Genomic DNA, 23,656 nt, shown 5'->3' with positions numbered 1-23,656 from the left:
CAAAATGGAATATTAGACAAAATAAACTCACAATTATTTTTTTAGTTTTTTTGGCCAAGCGGTGGGTTTGTTTTTTTTTATGTATGCTGTTGAATCAAATTCATTGCCCAATTCATGAAATCACCGCCTGCACCACGTTTTCATCTTGCTTCATGGTCGCACGTTTTCATTTTTTTTTAAAATGAAACACTGGACATTGGACATGACATGGTTATGTATATGTTACAGATATATTTTTTACATGCAAAAGTAAAGAATTCGATGCTTCATGATCATGAACATGAAGAGATCTACAAATTTTATTTGAGAAAATTGAATATTCTTTGTTCATATATAGATTAATGTGGGAATGTTACCGTTTTAAAATAATATACGTCGATAACCATTTGAAAATGGTGCAATTTTTTTTAAATATTTTTTGAAGTTTATTAATAGCATAAATAAATAAAAATAATTATTTTAATGGCTACATGTGATCCACAATAAGAGTTTCATGTAATATTGAGAATGAGAGATTGTTATCATGTATGAAAAAAATTTCATCTTGAATCTTAAATATTAAGGTTGGCTTTGTGTCCAATTTAATATTTGCTCTCATCTTATAGATATGGCAAGAATTAAACACACTTTTAGTATCCTTCGGGGAGCAGCTAAAGTTCAAAGAGCTCCGGAACGAATAGCAAAGTATCACATGTTTAAACATTATAAAATGGATCCCACGCACACCTTGCTTCAACATATTAAAGTTTGGGATAGTAAACGTTTATATCTTATGCATTTGGGTCCTCACTTTGAACATGATATAATAGTTGGACTATTAAGAGATTCTCTAACTGGACGTTGGAAGAGCAGAATCGATGATATACTTAACCAAAGGGGATCAATGATCTTACTTGATGAGTTGAAGTCATCATTGATTAAGAGATGGGAGAAAGAGGTTGAACTTGAGATGAAGAAGACATTATCTTTACAGATAAATTCTGGAGTTCGTCTTTTGAAGTTCGCTCCATCAGATAGGCTCTCGAAGGGAATGATCAAAATGATATCACGCATGTGTAAAAATAAAAAGAAATTAGATTTTCTTTAGGTAGATGACTTGTTATCATGTATGTTTTTTTTTATGAGCATGTTATGTGACATATGTAATGTAGTATGTGTTTTATCTATGTTTAAATAGAAGCATGTATTGTAAACTTTGATGTTAGTTTATTTTAATACATTTTTATCTGCATATGTTTATTTGGAATTTATTGAGATTTTCCAAATTAAGTGGGAGTTTTTAGGTTGGAAGATATTCTCACCTAAAATCAATTGATATTTTTGTTACTTAGAAATTAAATTTATAATGATGCAACATTAGGATTGTAGATGATGATTGAGAACTTAGTGAACTTTCGAGTCTATGCCTTATGTTAAATCATTATAGATGCTAATTTAAAGTACAAAACTAAAGTGTACATTTAATGAGCATTAACATGTGTTATCACCTCTAAAATAAACAGACCATGGCATCAAAATCTATCATTGCTGATCTCAACAAGGGTGACAAACTAAATGGTGACAACTATGATACTTGGCGCCATAAGATTGGGTATGTGCTTGATGAGCAAGATGCCTTAGAAGGTATCAACCAAGTCATGCAGGATCCCGGTGTGGGTAACACTGCTCAGCAGAGGAGAGATCAGGAAGCTTACCAAGCATGGAAAAAGAAAGATTCCACTGCTCGAGCTATACTGGTTAGTTCTATGATTGATGATCTCATCCATGAATGTGAACAACATCTCACTGCTCACGACATTTGGGTGTACCTGAGAGAGAAATATGGAGGTACTACTGTCACTCGTCTGAGGCAATTGACTATCAAGTTTGACACTTACAAGAAACAGGCTGATCACAGCATCAAACAACATTTGAGAACTATGTCAAACATGATACGTGAATTGACTTCAGCTGGTCATATCCTCTCCGATGAGCAACAGGTTCAAGCTTTGATCCGATCTCTTCCTGAAAAGTGGGAGCATCTGAAAGTCAATCTGACTCACAATGATAGCATTAAGACTTTCTCTGATGCTGCTCGACATGTTGAGCTTGAGGATGAGCGGCTTGGTGCTGCTAAGTCCATAGCAAGAGCTTTTGTGGCTGAATCTAGTTCCAAGAAAGCTCCGGGCTTTAAATGCTTTAAGAACTGGAAGAAAAGCTGGAAAGGGAAAAATGTTGTGGAAGGGTCTAAGAAGAACAACTTCAAGCCAAACCAAAAGAACAAGCGTAAGAGGTTTGGGAAGAAGAAAGATAAGAGCAAAATGAAGTGCTTCAATTGCCAAGCATTTGGTCATTTCGCTCGTGAGTGCCCTGAGCCTAAAAAGGTAGCACTTGCTAACGCTTTTGTGAGTACTATATGTGTCTCTAGTACTGTTTTACTAACTGAATCTTATCCTGTGTGGATTGTAGACTCAGGAGCAACAGACCATGTAACTAGAGATCGTGAAGCGTTTGTAGAATTTCATCGAGTTCCTTGGGGCACGAGATGGATATATGTAGAAAATAATGCGAAAGTTGAAGTTAGAGGCATCGGTACTTGCAAACTAGAGTTGCGTGGTGGCCGGACTCTTATCTTACATGATGTCCTCTATGCACCAGAGATTCGACGAAATCTAGTATCTGTTGTTGTTCTTTTAAGACTAGGATTCAGTTTGAACTTTAGTTGTGATCTTGTTCATATTTACTATGGCAATATGTATTATGGTTGTGGACATATTAGGAATGGTTTTATCGTGCTAGATTGTGACAGACAAATGTTTAACTATTATGTTGATCGTAGTGTTTCGTTAAATGTTTGTTCATCTAGTAATGCAAATGTGGATGCTTACACTTGGCATGCTAGACTAGGTCACATTGGAAAAGACAGGATGAATCGACTTATCAAAGTAGAACTTTTAGGTTCTCTGTGTAAACTTGATTTGTTGGATTGCGAACACTGTCTTGCTGGTAAAATGACAAGAAAACCATTTGGAAAAGCAATTAGGGCAGAATTTCCATTGCAATTGATCCATTCAGACAGATGTGGTCCAATGAATGTGAAGGCTAGACATGGAGCTTCTTACTTCATTACATTTATAGATGATTTCACTCGTTATGGTCATGTCTATTTGATTTCACATAAATCTGAAGCATTGGAATGTTTTAGACGTTATGCAAATGAAGTAGAAAATCAAATGGATAAGACAATAAAGGCCTTGAGAACTGACAGAGGCCGTGAAAATCTGTCTGATCAATTCAAGGATCTATGTAATGAAAAGGGAATAATTAGACAATTGACCATTCCTTACACACCTCAGCAAAATGGTGTTGCTGAAAGAAGGAATAGAACATTGTTAGACATGACAAGGTCCATGATGGCGCAAGCTAATTTGCCTATTTCCTTTTGGGGAGATGCTTTATTAAATTCAGCCTATATAATAAACAAGGTGCCTTCAAAGTCAGTTTCTTCCACGCCATATGAACTATGGACTGGTAGAAAACCAGACCTAAGTAACCTTATACCTTGGGGATCAGTTGCATATATTTATGACTCAACAAGTAAATATGGAAAGTTGGGTCCTCGAGGAAAGAAATGTATTTTTGTTAGATACTCTGAGCATTCTAAGGGTTACGTGTTCATTGGTGAACAAGAAGATGGAAGCATTACTGAGATTGAATCACGAAATGTAAAATTTCTGGAGAATGACTTTCCTAAGAAAGGTGAAATAAAGGGGAATGAACCTTTATTTGAGTTATCTAATTCAGATAATGAGTTGTTGTTTGATTCCAACTGGAGAAATCCTGATAACAATGATTCATTTGATCCGAGTGGGATTAATTCCAATGGGATCAATCATGATCACAATGGTTCATGTGATCCTAGTGGGAGCAATCCTGATCATTTTGATTCATCTGATCCCCAACTTCGAAAGAGTAATAGGAAAGGTATGCCCAAACGTCACTATGAGATTGAAGGGCATGCTTATGTCATATCTGCAATAGATGATGAAGAGCCTAAAAACATAGGTGAGGCTCTATCTTGTCCTTCAAGGGAAAAATGGATGAATGCAATGGAAGAAGAAATGGATTCAATGAAATCAAACCAAGTTTGGGAACTAGTTGAACTTCCAAAGGGACGTAAAGCTATTGGGAACAAATAGGTTCTCAAAATTAAGCGAAAGTTTGATGGAACTATATAGAGGTATAAGGCTCGACTAGTGGCAAAAGGTTATACTCAACAAGAGGGTATTGATTACGAAGAAACCTTTTCACCAGTAGTGAAATTTACTTCTATTCGTTTATTATTGGCCATCGTTGCTAATTTGGATTTAGAATTATAGCAAATGGATGTAAAGACTGCTTTCCTCAATGGAGAACTTGAGGAAGAAATATACAGGGAACAACCAGTAGGTTTCATTGTTAAAGGTCAAGAAAAAAATGTTTGTAAATTGAATAGATCAATTTATGGCCTTAAGCAGTCTTCTAGACAATGGTATTTGAGATTTCACAGAGCAATAATCTCATATGACTTCATTATGATAGATGAAGACCATTGTGTATATGTGAAAAGATCCAATAAAAGGTTTGTAATTCTATCTCTTTATGTCGATGACATATTGTTAGCTGGTAATGACAAGGAGTATATAGAAACCATTAAGAAATGGTTGTCCTCAAATTTTGAAATAAAGGATATGGGTGAGGCAGATTACATTCTAGGTGTTAAAATTCACANTAATGACAAGGAGTATATAGAAACCATTAAGAAATGGTTGTCCTCAAATTTGGAAATAAAGGATATGGGTGAGGCAGATTACATTCTAGGTGTTAAAATTCACAGATATCGTTCTAAGAGACTTCTTGCACTGTCTCAAGAATCCTACATTAAAAAGATTCTAGAACGATTTAGAATGTCAAATTGCAAACCCATTGATACTCCTGTGGCCAAAGATGAAAGCTTAAGTCGTGAAATGTGCCCAAACACTTCTGAAGAAATCAATGAGATGTCCAAAGTGCCATATTCTAGTGCAGTTGGGAGTTTAATGTATGCAATGATGTGTACTCGTCCCGATATTTGTTATGCCGTGGGTCTGGTCAGCAGGTATCAATCTAATCCAGGAAGAAGACACTGGAGTGCAGTTAAAAGGATTCTAAGATACCTAAAAGGCACTACAGATTACTTCTTTTGTTATCAATGAAAAGATTTAACATTGAAAGGATACACAGATGCTGATTGGGGTGGTGATTTAGATGAGCGTAAATCAACTTCTGGTTATGCTTTCTTGCTAAATGATGGATGCATCTCTTGGAGAAGCAAGAAACAAACTTGTGTATCACTATCCACAATGGAAGCAGAATTTGTGGCATGTGCTTCTGCAGTGCAAGAAAGTGTTTGGTTAAAGAGATTCCTTTGTCATTTGGGTATCGTAAGCAATCCAGTGGGAGCTTTAACGATTTATTGTGATAGTCAATCAGCAATTTATTACACAAAAGACCCCAAATACCATGGAAAAACCAAACATATTGACACGAAATACAACTTTATCAGAGATATAGTTGAAAAGAAAGAAGTGATTTTGAAATACATTCCTACACGCATGATGGTGGCTGATCCGTTTACTAAGCCAATACCAAGAGACATATTATAGATCATATTAGATCGCTTGGATTACGTAGGATATGATTGTAACTAAACACATGTATTTAAGACATTGTACTCATTATTATAATGATGTTTTCATTATGAGTAATGTGTACACTTTATGAATTACTAATCTGAAAAATTGAACGTATGTCTGACAAGTTGAGATTGGCTCTCTCACACGAGCAATCACCTCTGGTGCTGAGAAACATGCAGAGATTAGATTAAACGATAGTGGTTTTGTTGAGAACAAATCCATACATATGTTGCCTTGGTATATATTACCAAGATGAGATTACTTATGTAGATTTTATTGTAATTGAAATGGATATTCCCACAATCCATTTAACTTGTCTTATAGCCAGATTAGAGTTTTCTTTATATTGATACATGTTGGAGGATAAGTAAAAAGAAAACTCAAGTTAAGTGTTGAGATGCACTTGAACTAAGATCTGTACGATGTGAATATTTTTTTGTTACATACATTTTAAAGAGGAAAGAGCACATCTAGCACGTTTTTCATACCGCGTGTGCTGAAGTGACCATTTGGATAATGATTATTCGAGTCCCAGATCATTGTGCGAGATCCATAGGTTTATATATATAAACTTAATATTATACCCTTAAGACTTTCAACAGTCTCTTTAATATTATTTTAGTGATGCTACTTTAGCATGATACCAATAGCTATGGATGATTCGGTAATGCGGTACATGTCTAAGAAAGCAGCTAAAATAAAGATTGAAAGATTTTAGTGGGAAAAGAAGATTTATTTTGACACTTATTTTGTATTCACAAGCCGGCTAATTATGTTTAACTTAATTGTTAGAACATAATTGTGAATACATATAGATATGAATAATTTTGAATCAAATATGCTCTTTTAATTTTATTATGGGACAAGAGATACGTTGATTAGTGTTATAAAATAAATCTAAGGTATAACGAGTAGAATGTCCTCATAAATATGTTTTGAATTGAGTTGCTATATATCCTTAATCGGTGTATAGCTCTGAGCTCTTATTTAATATGCTCGTTGGTCACACGATCCATTTGCTTGTATGAAATTGGTGGTATATGATAGGTGATTATGATCTATCAATGGATGATGTCTAGCCCTCATGTGCGAGTGAGAGATGTAAGAAATAACTAATGGGTTAACGGGTCGCCCATGAGGGCTAACCCGACCCGACCCGACCCAAATAATTCAAAAGTTTGATTTTGAATTATAAGAGGGAGTAGTTATTTATTTTGGATAATTTTTTTTTCTTCTTTAACTTCCACTACAAAAAAGAAGTTAAAAGGAATTGTTCTTGGAAGAAAATAGAAGAGCCGAGAAATTCATCTTCAAAGCACACAAAATCATATCACAATTATTAAGCATTTGGATTGTGAAATATCGATTCCCTTCCGTTCGTGATTGGCGTCGTGACATTGAAGTGTATTAATATATCCGGAACAAGGTTAGTAATTCAACTACAAAGATCCTAAATCAAAGTATGAATTTATTCGATAATCATATACGAGATTCGAGTGTATGATTTCCGTCAGTATCAATCTTGTCCAACTTGGCTGAAGTTTTCAAACTTTTGTCAGAAGTGACCTTTTGTGAACATGCCAGCTACATGTTGCTCAGATTTGATGAATGGTGTATAGATAATTCTGCTCTCCGCTTTTTATTTGATAAAAAATGCCTATCAACTTCAATATGCTTGGTGAGATCATGTTGAATCAGATTATTTGCAATGCTAATTGCATACTTTGTTATCACAAGACACTTTCATTGGAGTTAGAATCATTCAAGTACCAACTTTAGTCACAACACACAAACTCCATTGGCCACAAATCTTAGTTCAGCCTCGGCATTACTTTGACCCACCATGCTCTGTTTTTTACTCCTCCAAGTAACAAGTTTTCCCAAGGAAAAAGTGCAATAACCTGTAGCTAATATCTTACCTCGAAACGTAGACATTTTATGCATTTGAGATAGGATAAAGAGAATGAAAAAGAATGTAGAAAAGAGCTTACCTCAAAAGCGTCATCTGGTGATGGGCCCAAAAGAAAGAAATTTTGAGTTTGTTTATCAAAGGAAAATTCTGAAGCCAAAAAAACAGTCACTTCACTCCAGCCAGCAAGGAATTCCTAACCTTACACTCAACGAGGATGGGGTACAAACAATGGGGGCAGCTGAGGGGATTTGGGAACACAAATTATTAAAAGAAAGAAATGGATGACAACTCAGATGAAGGATGCGAAAACAGTGAAGGTGACAGTCATATTTCTGAAACTTCAGATGAGTCGACTCCGCATTCAATGGATCTCGAAGATTTAGGGGACTTTTTTGAATTATCTCCGAGGAAGGTTTGCATTGTACCCAATTCTATTCATCTTGAACAAAATTCTTTTTATTCTATTCCTGTGTCTGTCTCAAATGTTGGGTTGGTGAGAAGGGTAGAGAATAAAGGAGGGGTGGGAAATTCACCATTAGTTGAAAAGTCGGGTATCTCGGGGAACAATTCCTTAGGGCAGAAAGTTAGAAGTGAAGCAGGAGGGAGATCCGAGGGACTCGATATGCTGAATAATGAGTGGGCGATCGAGAATGAGTGTCTATCGAAGATGGGTGTGGAAAAAGTGGATTTTTTGGAATTACAGGAAGAAAGGAATGCTGGTGGAAGACAACAGTGTAGGTTCAGAGAGATTGCGAGGGCTGATGATGTGAAGAAATGAAAGTTTTTTCATGGAATATTAGGTGTGGGGGCTCAGCTAGACGTAGGGGTTTGATACGTGCCGTCCAAACATCTGTATAGACAAATGTAAAAGGAATCAGACTTATTGAAACTTAGTTTGAAAGTTACGCGATTATTCTTAGCATAACTGCATTTGTCACACTTTAAACTATAAATTGGAACAGTGTTAAGCAACTTAAAAAATAAAGGGTTCCAAAAAAGAAAGATGAGCCAATTGTCAATACCACAGAAAAGCACAATCATATTCAGATTGGAACTCTCTTGCCTGCTTTTTAGTCTCAATATTAATTGGCTCTAGATAAAAGTTTACTGGCAATGAAGCCTTAATTTAAGAGTTTGGCCTCAAAACTAAGGCATGTTTGCCGTGGTCTACATCCATAGAGCTATCAGTTATATAAGAAAAATGCAGCAATTCTATTCCCTTAAAATAGATATCTGCTGGTTATGACGCCTGAAATGCTGAATCTGGCATACTTCGCTATTCCAATTATTCAATCCTACTTATTCAAACAGCAATGAAGTGAAGGCTCGAGGTCTAGCACCACTTCCTTTGCTCTTAGCTTTCTAAACGGCTGCCATATGAATTAGTAATGTTAGTGTGAGCAATAATAATCACAGTAAATAAATCGTAGTTTTAGTTACTAACATGCTGCATTTTGATGTTATTTAGAGTTTATATAGGAATTAATCTGATATATCTTTGTCTCCAGACACCTACACATGTTTGCTTGATCACAGATTTTTGTCCTGGAGGAGAGATATTCACATTGCTTGACAAACAACCCTTGAAAATATTTAAAGAAGAATCAGCCAGGTAGTTGACTGACCTACTGAAAATAGCAATTCCAACAATTTTTTCACTATATGAACCTCGAAGAAAATTCATTTTCAAGAAAACAAGGACTTTTCGATGCTCCTTTTTCATTGGAGAAGATCAGCATTCAGAAGAATATATATATATTTTTTATATGAAACGATATTTTGTATATGATAAGTAGGATAAAGTTTACTCAGAAGAATATTAATTCGTCAGTAAAGGTCATGTCTAGAACTTGCAAAAGACCAAAGATTAAGACAGACTTGCATCAACTTAGGTTTCTAAGAGAAGGCAGGGAAAATATAAAGGTGTTTCTTTCATGAACATTCAGTGTCTGTACACAATGTAGAATACCATAGTCTACGAGTTATCATTTTCATATGAGTTGTTAAATCACTTAATGTGGTCACTTGGACATTGTTGGAGAGCTTTATGTACTATAAACATCAACCAGCACATAAAGGAATTTATATGACCCCCAAGCCAATTTTTTACAAAAGCTGCACAGTGTGTCGCTCTATTTGTCATCAACTGATTTGATTTGCGAAGTAAGCTGATGTTCTGAATATTATATTTAGGTGGGGTATAGTGTTTGTTAAGTTTTCAACTTAACTAATTATAGAGAAATTTTTAACCTTCTTTGCTAAACTGTCTCCGGATATTGATCTTTGCATTTTAAAATGATGAACAAGATAGAAGTAATTTGTTTAGCTTTAAGTGCCTCTCATCAATTATAAAGTATGCAAAACTCATTACTCAGGAGTGTTGAAGCAATATTTTTTATGAAAAACATATATTACCGAATAATTTTAATCGTGAGATCTATCATTTGACATAATTAACTTTTAGAGAGATATGCTTGTATTTTCTTGGTTAGACATTTGATTTGAATGTGCTTTTTTATTAATTTCCAGGTTTTATGCAGCAGAGGTTGTCATAGCCTTGGAATATCTTCATTGTTTAGGTATCTTATGTAGTGGACAACTTCATACACTTGTTACTGCACTAAGTGTACACCCACCTGCTTAATTCCGTAACCTTTTCCATGTAAAAGAAGTGATCCTTATGAAAGAGTTGAGATCCGAGTTCTCAGTTCTTGATATTTTATGGCTTCCATTTAGCTTGAATGTCATACCAAATCTCTGGTTCAAATCATCTTTCACATCCCTTTATGATATGTGTAGCATTTCTCAATTTTCAAGTTATATTACAATGAAAAAGTGTTAAATATTGTGACCAAGTTGAAGTTACTTACATGGAACATGTTAATGTAGCCGCGTGTGATTTTGTTTTGATGTGTGGATTAAAATGTGTATTTTATTGTGTTATCATTTCGCTACAGGAATAATTTATCGGGACTTGAAACTAGAAAATATTCTTCTTCAAAAAGATGGGCATGTTGTATTAACTGACTTCGATCTATCATTTAAGACAGCTTGCAAACCTCAGGTATGTACATCTAGTATATATACTATTATTTACTTATTTGTATTTGGAGAATTCTATTTGTTTGTTTCCTTTATTTATACTTATGTGCAATTTAGTGAAGTGCACAGATGCGCATAGAGAGGTGATTTTTTTTATGTCGATGATCATGTCTCTTAAACCTTATTTTTGTTAGTTCCATTTGGATATCTCTTTGAGAAAAATATGTTTACTAGGTGACTTTTTTTTCTGGCATACTGTATGGTCGGAAGATGAACATGAGTTTCATTTTCTCTAATCAAGTAGTGAAGGCTTATATAACAGAAACCATGAATATTCCAGTCTCATCGTCTTTAATCAACAAATTTTGTCATAATTGAATTTCTGAAGCCAAGAATATATAGTTAAAAGTATAAGACAGTTTTTCTAGTTCTAAACAATTTAACTGCCGATTGAGTAAAAGAATCAGTTGCTACGTTTTCGATTTCATTCAGTCACACATCTTTGTTGGCTTATTTACAAATATTATGCATGTATTTGTTTTGAAACTAACTTTCGACTACATGTTAGCAAAATCACTCTTTTTACATGTTTGAAAATATTTGGTGTCTAGTCACGAAAATTGGAAAATTTTCTTGTCTATTGCTTACTATTGCTTATTCTAAAACTGATCGATGTGAGTTATTGTAATATACTGAAGGTAACAAATTTCCAGGTTATTAAGCATCTTCTTCCAAAGAAGAGAAGATCTAGAAGTGAACCACCTCCGATATTTATTTCTGAACCGAGTGGCCAATCAAATTCGTTTGTTGGAACTGAAGAATATGTTGCTCCGGTACCAGTGTCATTTGGTGTTTTATTTGTCTTTGCACGTTCCCTTTATTTCATAAGTATGGCATATATTCTTCAGAATTTTATGGTTTTCTAACCATAATTTATATCATTAATCTAGCCAACAAGACACTTAAATGTGTTTTAGGAATTTGATCTGAAAGCAACTAAATATTCTATAATGAAACAAACTGAAAGTAGGATTCCTGATCTGTTGATTTACACTTGTAAAACCTTCAGCAGGGCTACCCTCAAGTTTCTAGTGCATTTGAACTTTTAACAGATAGAAAATCAATTTCCCAGAAATCATTTCTATAACCACTTATTTTGATGGTTGATTTGAATGCAGGAAATTGTTAAGGGTGCAGGTCATAGTAGCGCAATAGATTGGTGGGCTCTAGGTAAGCATATGAGCTACATGCATCCCAATTTAGTATTTTCATTGCATGGAAAGCCATAAACTGAAGATATATCCTATTTGGAGCTGGTTTTGGGTCTTATGCTTGGTAGATCACACTCTTGCAAGTGCACCATAAAAGTTTATCATTGGTTCAATGTCAATTTAATACTTCATAATAGAAAGTCTTTTTTACGCTGCATGAAAACAACTACTGTACCCAATCTATTCTTAGGGGAAGAGACTTAATAGTGGCTAATTGGATTCAAGTACACTTTTAGATTTTTCATGTGTTCTTTTGTTGGTATAGAGCAAAAATCCAAACAAATAATTCATGGCATCAAAAGAAAGAAACTAAAGAAAATGCATCTTGTATTCTCATAGTTCTTATCAACTGCAATGTTATTTATAAAGAGCTGGAAAAATATAACAGAAAACCAAAATATCTTCCTAATTACAATTCAAAATAATTCAAAAATTATTTCCTAAGGACTTGGTCAATTGATCTTTAACAAAAGTTACTAAGGCTCGTTTCCAACAATCCTCCTTGCCTTAGTAGCTGCAGAGGTCTAATTTGTCTTAACATTTCAAATCTAGCTTTTTGTAGAACCTTGGTTAAGATATCTGCAACTTGATCCTCAGTCTTGCAATAAAACAATTTGATTTCACCATCCTATCGTACTTTTGTTCAGTGAAACAGCTTGATCTTGACGTGCTTAGCCTTGCCATAAAAACCAGGATCTTTTGAGATTGCAATTGCAGCATGGCTATCTACATGAATATGTTTTGCTTCATTTTGCTCCATTTGTATGTCTGCAAGTAATTTTCGGATCCAAATTTGTTGATCAAGCACCCTTTGTCATCAAATATGACTTTGAAGCCTTTTTCATTTAACTAGCAAACTCTAAGCAAGTTTTGATCGATATTTGACATATATAAAACATCAATAATAAACTTCAAACTTGTTAGACTTTCTATAGCCACTGTTCATTTCCCTTTGACTGAAAGAAATTCAAAGTTTCCAGTTTTTATTTTGGAAATGACATCAAGCTCTTTGAAGAGATCATGGTCATTAGTTATGTGAGATGTGCAACTCAATGTGTCCAATCATACCACATTTTCTGCACTTGACATCAGGCCTCCACCAACAGTTCCTTTGGGGATGATTTGTCTTTTTTCAATGTGGGCATGTTTGATAGGTCGCATCCTTGTTTTTGTTGTCTTTACCTCCTCTTGAACTTTTTGTCTATGCTTGAAGAGCACCGTCCGTTGATTCTTCTCATCATTCTCCTTTGATCTTGTGCCTGCAATGCATTCACCAATTCTGCCATGGAAATGCTTGACAAATCTTTAGATTCTTTTATCAAAAAAAATTAGATTTGTATTTTTCATGCATAGAAACGAAATTTTTTTGAACAATTCGTTCATCAGAGAAGTCCTTAACAAGAAACCTCACCTTATTTACTACACCCAGTAACTTGTCGAGTCTTCTTTGATGGTTTCTGTCTGCTCCATTTTCCCGATTTCGATCTCCCTAATCAAATTGAGTACTTGCATATTTTTTGTTCTTTCCATGGTACTCTTTTTTGAGGTAATCCCATATATTCTTTGTTTCCTCCAAGTTCATTATCCTTGTAAAGATGGTGCACAAAATAGCAGAGAATAGGCAGGCTTTAGCTTTGGATTTCCTTGTCTTCCTCTCTTTGTGGATCCTAATATGAGTCATCGTAGGATTTTCAGGCAATGGTTGTACATCATAGTCTTCCTTTATAGTTTCCTATAGTTTTAGGGAAAAAGAACATTAAGAAAATCAGTCTTCTTTTTTTCTTGAATAAAATGGATAACATACGATGTATTTAAAGTCTCCACTCAACCTAATTCCTCAAAGTAAGTAATATAACCAGATCCTATTTCTTACCCAATCTTAAGAATTTAAAATACTAATAAAGGCATTTAAGTTCTATCTAAAACTAATTATTTAATAAGATAAAATATTCAACACTTCCCAAATGTTTAATGTTTCAAGATAAGTTGTCATTTTAACAGCCCAGGCTTGATAGTTATCTCCATCAAAAATTGGTGGTGCAATATGGGAGAAATTTGTTTCGGTTGCCATTCTTGAAGATGATTTTATTTATGGATTTTGGGTTATTGTGTTTAGGTTTTGTGTTTGGCTTCACTCCACTTATAGGTCCTCAAGAAGATAGCTTTGGATACCACTTCTTTGTTGGTACAGTTGAGGAGTGTTTAAAAGATTTGATAGGTACTACTCATTTCAATAAGTTGCTTCTTTTTTATGGAAGTCTATGACTTAGAAACTCCAAAGTTAATCGTGTTTGACTTTGATAAGTTCTAAAATGGGTGATCCTTAGGAAGTTTTCCAAAGAACGTGTGAGTGGGGACATAAACACGCTGGAAAGACCGGTGTTGTCATAGAATCGGGGCGTTACATCTTCAGTGGACTTCAAGTACTAAGCTGAGTTTAATTTTTTTTCTAATGAAACAGTAATGCTAGTCATGCTATTGTTGAAAATGCTAAAATGCACAAAGGAGATAGATTAAGCCAAAACTTCCCCAGTAAAACTGACAAAATACAATAATAGAAACTATGAGCTTCCTTTTGTCTTTGCTTGACTTCTGGTAACACTGCAATTTTCATTCAATCTCCCATCGTTCTCCCTGACAAGTTTTGAGAGAAAAACATAACTCTTGTATCTTAATAATGATGATTACATCGGTTTATATACACAATAATCAAGATCTAATTTAGGAATATTAAATCCTAGAGAATATTTACTCTAATCTAAATCCCAAACAATCTGGAAATACATTGACTAAATTATACACACAATCCTCTTTGATTGGGACGAGATTTTCCCACTCCCCTCGTTCATTCCAAGCTTGCTTACTAGTATCTGGAAAATGGTCCCAATCAATCCTTGGGTGAGTACGCCTGGAATATGCTCCTTTGTGGAAATGAAAGGAGTGCAAATCAGCCCACTATCCAGCTTTTCTTTTATAAACTGTTTGTCCACTTCAACGTGCTTTGTACGGTCATGTTGTACCAGATTATGAGCAATATTAATAGCTGATTTGTTGTCACAATAAAGTTTCATTGGGCCTTTCCATTGAACTTTCAAGTCTAAAACAATTTTCAGCCACAATAATTCACATATACCAAGAGCCATAGCTCTATATTCAGCTTCTGCACTGGATCTTGCCACAACTTCCTGCTTTTTACTTCTCTATGTCACAAGATTACCTCCTAGAAAAGTACAGTAACCTGAGGTAGATCTCTTATCGATTATAGATCCTGCATAGTCGTCTGTATATGCTTCAAGGGTCAACTCCACTTTCTTGAACAAAATTCCTTTTCCCGGTGTGCCCTTCAAGCATTGAAAGATCCGATATATAGCTCTATGATGTGGCTCTTCGGGGTCGTGCATGAATTGACTAACCACACTAACTGCACAAGTTATATTTGGTCGTGTGTGAGATAGATAAATAAGTCTTCCCACTAGTCTCTGATAAGATCTCTTGTTCACGGTTGTGTCTTCCACATTATCCCCTAGCTTGTGGTTAAACTCTATAGGTGTCTCTGCTGGTTTGGCACCCATTTTACCTGTTTCCATCAACAAGTATGTTATGTATTTTTGCTGAGATATGAAGATTCCTGCTTGAGAATGTGCTACCTCGATTCCCAGAAATACTTCATCCTTCCATGCTCTTTTATTTCGAATTCTTTCATCAAACATATCTTCAAAATCTCCATTCCTTCCCATTCATCACCTGTCATTATAATATCATCGACATAGACTAATAATGCATTCACTCCCCTTGAACTCGAGTATTTTACAAATAAGGTGTGATCACCTTGGTTGTTTGTACCCTGTATTGAGCATCGCCTTAGTAAATCTGCCAAACCAAGATCTTGGGGATTGTTTTAATCCACATAGAGACTTTCTTAATTTGCATACTTGTCTTGTGTTTGGGGCAAACCCCGGTGGAACGTCCATGTAAATTTCTTCCTCAAGTTCTCCATGTAAAAATGTGTTCTTGACATAAAATAGCTCTAATTTGCATCCTCAATTAACTGCCAAAGACAACAACACTTTCATAGTGTTCATTTTCGCAATAGGAGCAAATGTCTCAATGTAATCAATCCCATATTTTTTAGTTGCCTTGTATCTTTCCAATGAACCATCTGAATTGTATTTGACTGTGAATATCCATCTACACACCACTGTTTGTTTTCTATTTGGCAGTTTTACCAAATCCCGAGTCTTATTTTTTTTCAAGTGCTTCCATTTCAGCCTTCATGGCATTCTTTCAATTTCCATCATTCAATGCCTCGGATACTGTTTTGGGAATTTGAATTGAGTTTAGGCTGGTGAGAAAGGCTCGGTGATTGGAGACAGATTATTGCAAGACATGAATAGTTTTAGGGGGTGTTTGGTGCATGATCGAATTCCTTTTCTAATAGCAATTGGAACATCATAATCATTTTGATTAAGGGCATTCGAAGTGTTATCAGTGTAAGGATTGGGTACCTCATTATGTTCACGAACAGTTAGTGTCTGCGTTCTTGTATAAACATGCAGAGGTCTAGTGGAGTCTTGAACTTGAGTTGTAGGAGGTTTGGGATGAGTTATGAGATTGGGAGGAGCAATAGGCAGAGGTGATTCAGTGGCTAAAGATTCAATGTATAGCTGGGTAGGTGTAAGAGCTGTAGGTGAGGCAGAAGGAGCATGATCAAGGGGAAAAATTTCATTGTCCCTTAAGATTACATCGGCAATAATATAGACTTTCCTTGTGGGAGAATGTAACACTTGTACCTTTTTTGAGTGGAATAATAGCAAAGAAAAACACATTTGGGGGCCTGAGGATCAAGCTTTCCCCTCTTATGAGAGTGAACGTGGACAAAAGCAACACAACCAAATATATTTGGAGCAAGATTGCCAGAAACGTTAAAATCTAAAAAGAACTTCAGCAAGGTATGCATGGACTTTGAAAATCAAGAATTTTGGTTGGTAATCTGTTAATGATATGAGCTGTTGTTAAGACTGCCTCTCCCCAAAATTGTTAATGAACATTTTTTTTTTAAACAAGAAGGCTTTGGTAACTTGCGCGCAGCCACCCCATTTTGTTGGGATATATTAACACAAGAGGATTCATGTATTATGCATTTTTTTTGGAAATATGGTTTAAGAACTTGATTAAACTAGTCTCTAGCATTGTCATACCACAATTTTTTGACTTCCTTATCAAATTATGTCTTAATCATGTGACAGAAGATGGGGAAAATGGTGCTGACCTCAGATTTGTGTTTCATAAGGAAAATCTAAGTTACATGCGTACAATCATCAATGAAGGAAATAAACCAACGAGCACCAGATATGGTAGGAATAGTGGAAGATCCCCGAACATCACTATGAGTGAGACTAAATGGAATAATGGTTCTTTTACTGCTTATTGGCAATGAGACACGTCTGTGCTTTGCTAATTCACAAACAACACACTTAAAATTATCAATATCCAAATCTTTGAACAGAAAGGAAACATAATCTTAAGGACTCTAAACGATGGGTACCAAATCTGGTCTTTATTGAATTTAGAAGACTCTGAAAGTAATGAGGATGGAGAGGGGTTTGTAACTCTCTCCCGACCACTCGATTTTTCAGGGTAGTAGAGACCGTTCTTTTCTCTAGCATGTCCAATCATCCTCCTTGTGCCCTGTTCCTGAAAAACACATTGAGAACCATAAAAAACAGCAGAATCCTTTGTGAGTTTTTGGATTGACAATAGGTTTGTAAAAAGTTTTGTGACATACAGGACATTTTTAAGAGTGAGTATAATGTCTCCTTGTCCTGCTAATGTTGTGGCAGATGCGTGGGCAAGGCTCATATATGACAAATTTTTGTGGACAGTGGCCAGTGGGTCATGTGATCTGTAGCACCCGAATCAATGACCCAAGAGCTAGTGTTGACAGTATCCAAGACATTGAAGGCATGAGAAAAAAATATACCTGAGAACACCAAAGTGCAAGTTCCCGGAAAATTCTTTAGTTTCTCCATTTCTTCTCTATTGAATTCGATGGGTGATCCTTGAGGGTTATTTTCTCCAACTTGTTGATCGCTGGAAGTTGTAAATGTCTTTCCTTGTCTCTTTGAATGTCCACCTTGGTTTGTCCAATTTTTAATCGATCTTTGTGGCCGGCCGTGGATTTTCCAGCATTTGTCCTCAGTGTGATTATCCCTTTTATAGCGAGGGCCACATGGAATTTTTACTGTCTGATTTCAATGAAAAATCAGGTTATTTATTATCCTTTCCTGCCGACTGCTCGGTGCTAAAGTTCCTCCCTTTTGTGGTTGCAAGGGCTGAATTGTATTCTATCGTAACACCTCTTCTTCTTCTTCAGCTCGACCAATTGCAATTGTTTCATTTAGTGTTATTAGATCTGCTTTTCCAAGAATTTGTACTCTCACAGCATCAAATTCATATTTAATCCAGCCAATTATTTTCAACCAACCTTTTAAGAAGTACTGCGTCATCACAACATTTTTTTTTTGATAGGAAACACATTTTATTAATTTATAATTATCTGCTTAATTAAAGTTAATAAAACCAAACTGCAACACCATAATCATGACAATACAATTTTCCATTCCCGAGATAAATATGAGATACAAAGATGTTGATATTCCGGCTGTATCGTCGACCAACTCGCAACCCTGAATTTAATTTTATCCCAGACTTCGTCGACTGACTCCGACTTCTCTTCAAATATCCTTGTATTCCTTTCCAACCAAATGGACCAGAATATACAATGAACAATCATAAACCAGAACCTCAGATGCATTGATAATGATCCATCTCTTGCCACAAACTTTGTAAAAGATCGGAATATTCTGTGATTGATCAACTTCCTTGTTTAGTTGATGAAATCTTTTTCTTGATTTCATAGATTTGTGCAGCATCTCGGACTTTGGAGTATGTTTGCTTCACAGCCTCCCATATGTCCTGCAGTGGTGAGGAACATGCATGTCTCGCTGATTTCAGGCATCATGGAGTTCCATTACCAGGACATCACCATCGAGTCTTGTTCATCCCATGCTTGAAATCAAAGATCTCCCTCTTTTGGGCCAGTACCAAGTAGATGACTCAGTTTGCCTTTTCCCTTCAAGAATCTGCGAACCAATTGAGACCATTTGAGGTAGTTCTTCCCATGCAGCCTATATGCTGAGTGAATGTTTTGTAGCTCCCCGGTTGATGTCAGATTGCTGCCCTCATTCAATGGGATCTCTTTGGTGGCCTTTGAGTTGTTATTATCAGATACTTCTGACATATTTGGTTGACAACTGATTACGTGATTGAGGGGAATAGAGATATCGGTGATATAATGGTGAGGAAAAAAAATTAACTGATTTTTTTTACCTAAAGCTCTAATGCCATGACAAAAGTTTAGAGAGAAAATTGATGATTACATCGGTTTATATATAGACAATAATCAAGATCTAATTTAGGAATATTAAGTTCTAGAGAATATTTACTCTAATTTAAATCCCACGCAATCTGGAAATATATAGACTAAATTATTCACACAATCTTATTTGATTGGGAAGAGATTTTCCCACACTTCCAGATGTGATCCAATAGATTATCTGATGATCCACTTCTCAGCAAATCAAGGTAGACCCTTAGATGCCATAGTTTTTCCATTTCCTCATGGTCAAGTTCTAAACTATGATAAATAATTGGCATAATTTGGTTTTAGATGAGTGGTCGAACTCCATCTCTTGAGCCATCTCATTAAGTTTTTCAAACCACGATATTTTCTTCTTCCATTTACAGAATCAGATATATCCTGTGAGCTCGATCCAAATTTCTTGATGAAGATGACAAGCTATAAACCAAATGGACTTGAGAAGGGACTCCGTTATTTTTGAAAGGTCGTTAATCTTCGGTTTATTTATTTGAAAACAACATTCATTCCTGCTGTCAAAATTGGGACATCAGGTCTTGCAACCTCCGGGTACTGTTCTTCACCAACTGGAATTGATATGCGCTCGGTTTTTATGAGATCGAACTTCGTCACAAGAGATTCCACTTGATTTTGGGGAAGCGAATTTGTCTTCTAGTTTTTGAGGAAGGGTTGGGTATTCTCTGCGCTTTTGCCTTAAAAATTCTTGTGGACTGATTTCATGTGGAACAATTACTGACATTAGTGCTCTCCAACTAGATACCTTTTAGAGCGGGCATCTCCCCTAGCACATGCAGCGATTGATTGGCCCAGCTTCTGGGACAATACCTGGTTGATGTCAGGTCCCTTTTCCAGTTTGCGCAAGGTGACTGGTCCTAGGGATGTTAGGGTTACTTTCTTTTGGTAGAAGGTCGGTGGCATGTCGAGAAACTCCTTCACGTGTTGATCCCCCAAACATTGTTCACACTATACTAAAGGTCCTGATTTTAGAATCTTTGGTTGACAACCTTATCTGGAAATATAGTACTAATGGTTCTTTTTCCAACAAGTCAGTATGGCAGATTATCCGCTCATCAAAAGACGTAAAACCCATCTATACCCCACTAATTTACTTTATCCTACCATTTCCTTTTTCTATTCGAGGTTCCGAGCTAGGAGAATTCCAGTTCACGACATCATTTAAAGCTCGTGGAGTTCAGCTAGCATCTAAATGTCAATGCTGTCAAAGCAAAGAAACAGTGGAGCATCTCTTCTTTTCAAGTGACATTGCTATTCAGGTATGGACACATTTTGTTCGATTTTTGGGGGTTGTCATTTTGGAAGGTTGGAAGCTTGGACAAAGGTGGCAGCACAAGGGGCACATCAAAGGGGATATTCCCTTTCTTATTATCTGGTTTATTAGGGTTACACCCAACAACTCCAAGCATAGGGACATCAAGTGTTTAGCTTCTAGAAATATTCGAACTATCTCATCCCATATCACTATTTGTGCTAACGGGGGGATGTGTAAATTTGAGCATTGGAGAGGATATTCTTCTACTGCCAGAGTTTGGGGTGTCTCATTTAATATGGAAAGAGTTACTCGTGTGGCTGTGATTAAATGGATCAAACCTCTTCGTCTCATTCTATTGTAATACGGATTGCTGCTCTCATGGGAATCCAAGGGAATCTTCCTTGGTTGTTATCATGGTAGATAACAAAGGAAGACCCATTTAGGAGTTTCAAGATTATATTGGAGTCGGGTCCAATCTTAAGGCTAAATTGATGGCTATTGTGATGGATTGGAATTTTGCCAACAATATTGTTGCTTCCGGCTTTATCTTGAATCAGACTCGGTTGCTCATCATCAAATAGGATCATTCGGCTTGGGAATGAGATCAATATTAACTAGAATTCGACCCAGTCTCCCAAATTTCCAACCCACCTCTCTCATATTTATCGGCAAGGAACACATTTGTGGATGTTTAGCTAATGCAACCTTCAAGGAAAGATGGTGCCATTTATTTTCGGAGAGTAAGTTTTCCACTCAAGTTTGGTTGGGATGATCTTATTTATTACTTCTTCCAGGGTCATCTGGTGTTTTAGGTATTCATCTCGTGTAGCTTGTAGACTTGATCTCAGTTGCTAACAACTAAACTAGAATGTATAGTGACTGCGCATGGTCAGTCATCTGTTTGTTCCAGAATACATATTTTATTCTTAAAATGCTTTCTCATTAAAATCGGTATTGCTTATTAGATCATTCTTTATATTTTTATTAATTAAATATACTTCATCGTGTCAAATAACTGAATTGTTAACTTTGATTTCTTATGATTTCCATTTTGACATTTTTTTCATTTTAATTTAAAATTCAGGTATTTTGCTCTATGAAATGCTTTATGGCCGCACACCATTCAGGGGGAAGAATAGGCAGAATACTTTTGCTAACATCTTGCGCAAAGGCCTCACCTTCCCAAGTAGTATTCCCGTAAGGTCCTGTTACCTAATAAGTATATATAGTAAACTTGCACAATATTCAATTTTGAGATGTATCAAGCACAGTCAGTTTCTATAGTATCATGAGTGTTCTCACAAAGTAAACCTTCAACTGTGTTGCATAACGCTATTTACATATTCCTATTAATATCCTTACTCATGGCAGTCATTGGAAAGTTTGGTTTAGATAATCATATTTTCGAAAATTGTGCCACCTCTACAGGATCACTTTACGAACAATATATCTTTGTATACATTGAATAATTGATTTCCTCGATATAGGAATTCCACTTAATATGGTCAGGGGCAAGGGGAACAATTTGAGAGATTGAAACAATCTATAATAGAATTTAGTTCTCCCAAATTTATGAGAGATCATCTGCTCTGTATTCATTTATAGTGTTCTCCTTTTTGATTCTTCTACCTCTACAACGAATGGTGGAGAAATTGAAGCAATTGAAGCAATTGAGAGTGCATGATTCATGCATGCAAGAACCAAGAACTTACTTTATTTAGAAACTGTTTTAAAAGGCAGATACTAAAGGCCGAAATTCTGATATGACGAGATTCCAGGTGAGTCTTGCCGCAAGAAAGTTGATTCATGCGTTGTTAAATCGAGATCCAGTTGGGCGTTTAGGATCATCTCGTGGTGCAAATGAGATCAAGGAACATCCTTTTTTTCAAGGAATAAATTGGCCTCTCATTCGTTGCATGGTAGCAAATCCTTTAATTAGGATACTAAATATTGGATTTCTAGCTATTTATATATATATCATGGAAATGGTTTACTATGTAACCCGAAATCTTTTGCAAGCAGAAGCCACCCCCACTGGATGCACCTCTCCAAATAACTGAAACTCTAGAAGATGCAAACTGGAGAGGCGATGGAGTACTTCAAAATTCAGGGGAGTTATTTTAGAGGTTTGAATAATGTTGTGTTTTAAGTATATTTTGATGTATCGATTGTCACGTTGAAAAATAATTTCATGGAAAGAAAGGGACAGCTATATCTTATTGTTCAACGTTAAACTGCAGGCCTCTTGACGCGCACACTTGATGAGGAATGAGCTTCTTGAAATCTACAAATCTCTGGCTGTAGTTTGTGAATAATGAGGGAAGATGGCAACATGAGAAATCTCTGGCAGTGGTTTGTTTTTACTAGTGTTCCCCAGTAATGGCCCTGCCAGTAGCGAAGAAGGGTTGCACGTGAAAACTTAGCTAATTCGGAAAGCTAATGGAATGTGTACTAATCCCATTATTGCATTTAGGTGCCATAAATACAGATTGGGAACATAAGGAGTCTGTGGGCCTATTGTTCCTGGTGGTTGTGTGTGTTGCAAATTTGTAATTTATTGTGTTAATATAGAGATCATTGTAGGAGCGAGATGTATTTCGTCAAATTAATATAGCGTATAAAGTGATCAAGAGATAATTAATTTACTTATTTATTAATGATATTTTAAAGATTTACACCTCATATACATTGCTACAAACATAATATGTACATTGAAGCAATTCAAACAAACATCCATTTGATAGTCCTTCAAAAAGAATGGCTCCAAATGTTATTCCATGTAAACTCCAAATAGCAGGGATTATTTTTTTGATAGGAAACTATATTTTATTGATAGATAAAGTTTTACAATATTAACGGATGAGTAGTCTGCACGAGGATAGACATCACCAAATAGCAGGGATTGATTGATTGATTTAAATCCCATTACATAATTTCCTCTTTATGTGGATTTAAGTTGTATTTGAGAAAAGTGAGAATTAATAACATAGGAAACATTTTCTCTTCAGTTTCTTACAAAGTTCTTAGAAA

At 35.7% G+C, this 23,656-nt stretch overlaps 1 protein-coding gene across 3 annotated transcripts in view; it reads left to right on the top strand.

Moving 5' to 3' along the window:
- Positions 1-23,270, top strand: part of LOC140986329 (phototropin-2-like) — a 56,418-nt gene extending 33,148 nt beyond the window's left edge. For 2 of the 3 annotated variants that reach the window (XM_073454525.1, XM_073454523.1), the window contains 9 exons: positions 9,114-9,217; positions 10,135-10,184; positions 10,563-10,669; positions 11,346-11,480; positions 11,826-11,877; positions 21,711-21,823; positions 22,405-22,545; positions 22,649-22,752; positions 22,867-23,270. In XM_073454525.1, coding sequence (XP_073310626.1) covers positions 9,114-9,217; positions 10,135-10,184; positions 10,563-10,669; positions 11,346-11,480; positions 11,826-11,877; positions 21,711-21,823; positions 22,405-22,545; positions 22,649-22,750 — 804 coding nt within the window. In that variant the 3' untranslated portion in view covers positions 22,751-22,752; positions 22,867-23,270. The remainder of the gene's footprint in view (positions 1-9,113; positions 9,218-10,134; positions 10,185-10,562; positions 10,670-11,345; positions 11,481-11,825; positions 11,878-21,710; positions 21,824-22,404; positions 22,546-22,648; positions 22,753-22,866) is intronic. The other variant, XM_073454524.1, reaches the window with a different exon arrangement.
- The last annotated feature ends 386 nt before the right edge of the window (positions 23,271-23,656 follow it).

Source organism: Primulina huaijiensis, chromosome 10 (genome assembly GCF_012295235.1).
Source record: "Primulina huaijiensis isolate GDHJ02 chromosome 10, ASM1229523v2, whole genome shotgun sequence".
Lineage (NCBI taxonomy): Eukaryota > Viridiplantae > Streptophyta > Magnoliopsida > Lamiales > Gesneriaceae > Primulina > Primulina huaijiensis.
Note: the sequence above shows the minus strand (reverse complement) of the source record. Positions and strands in the feature narration are given on the sequence as shown.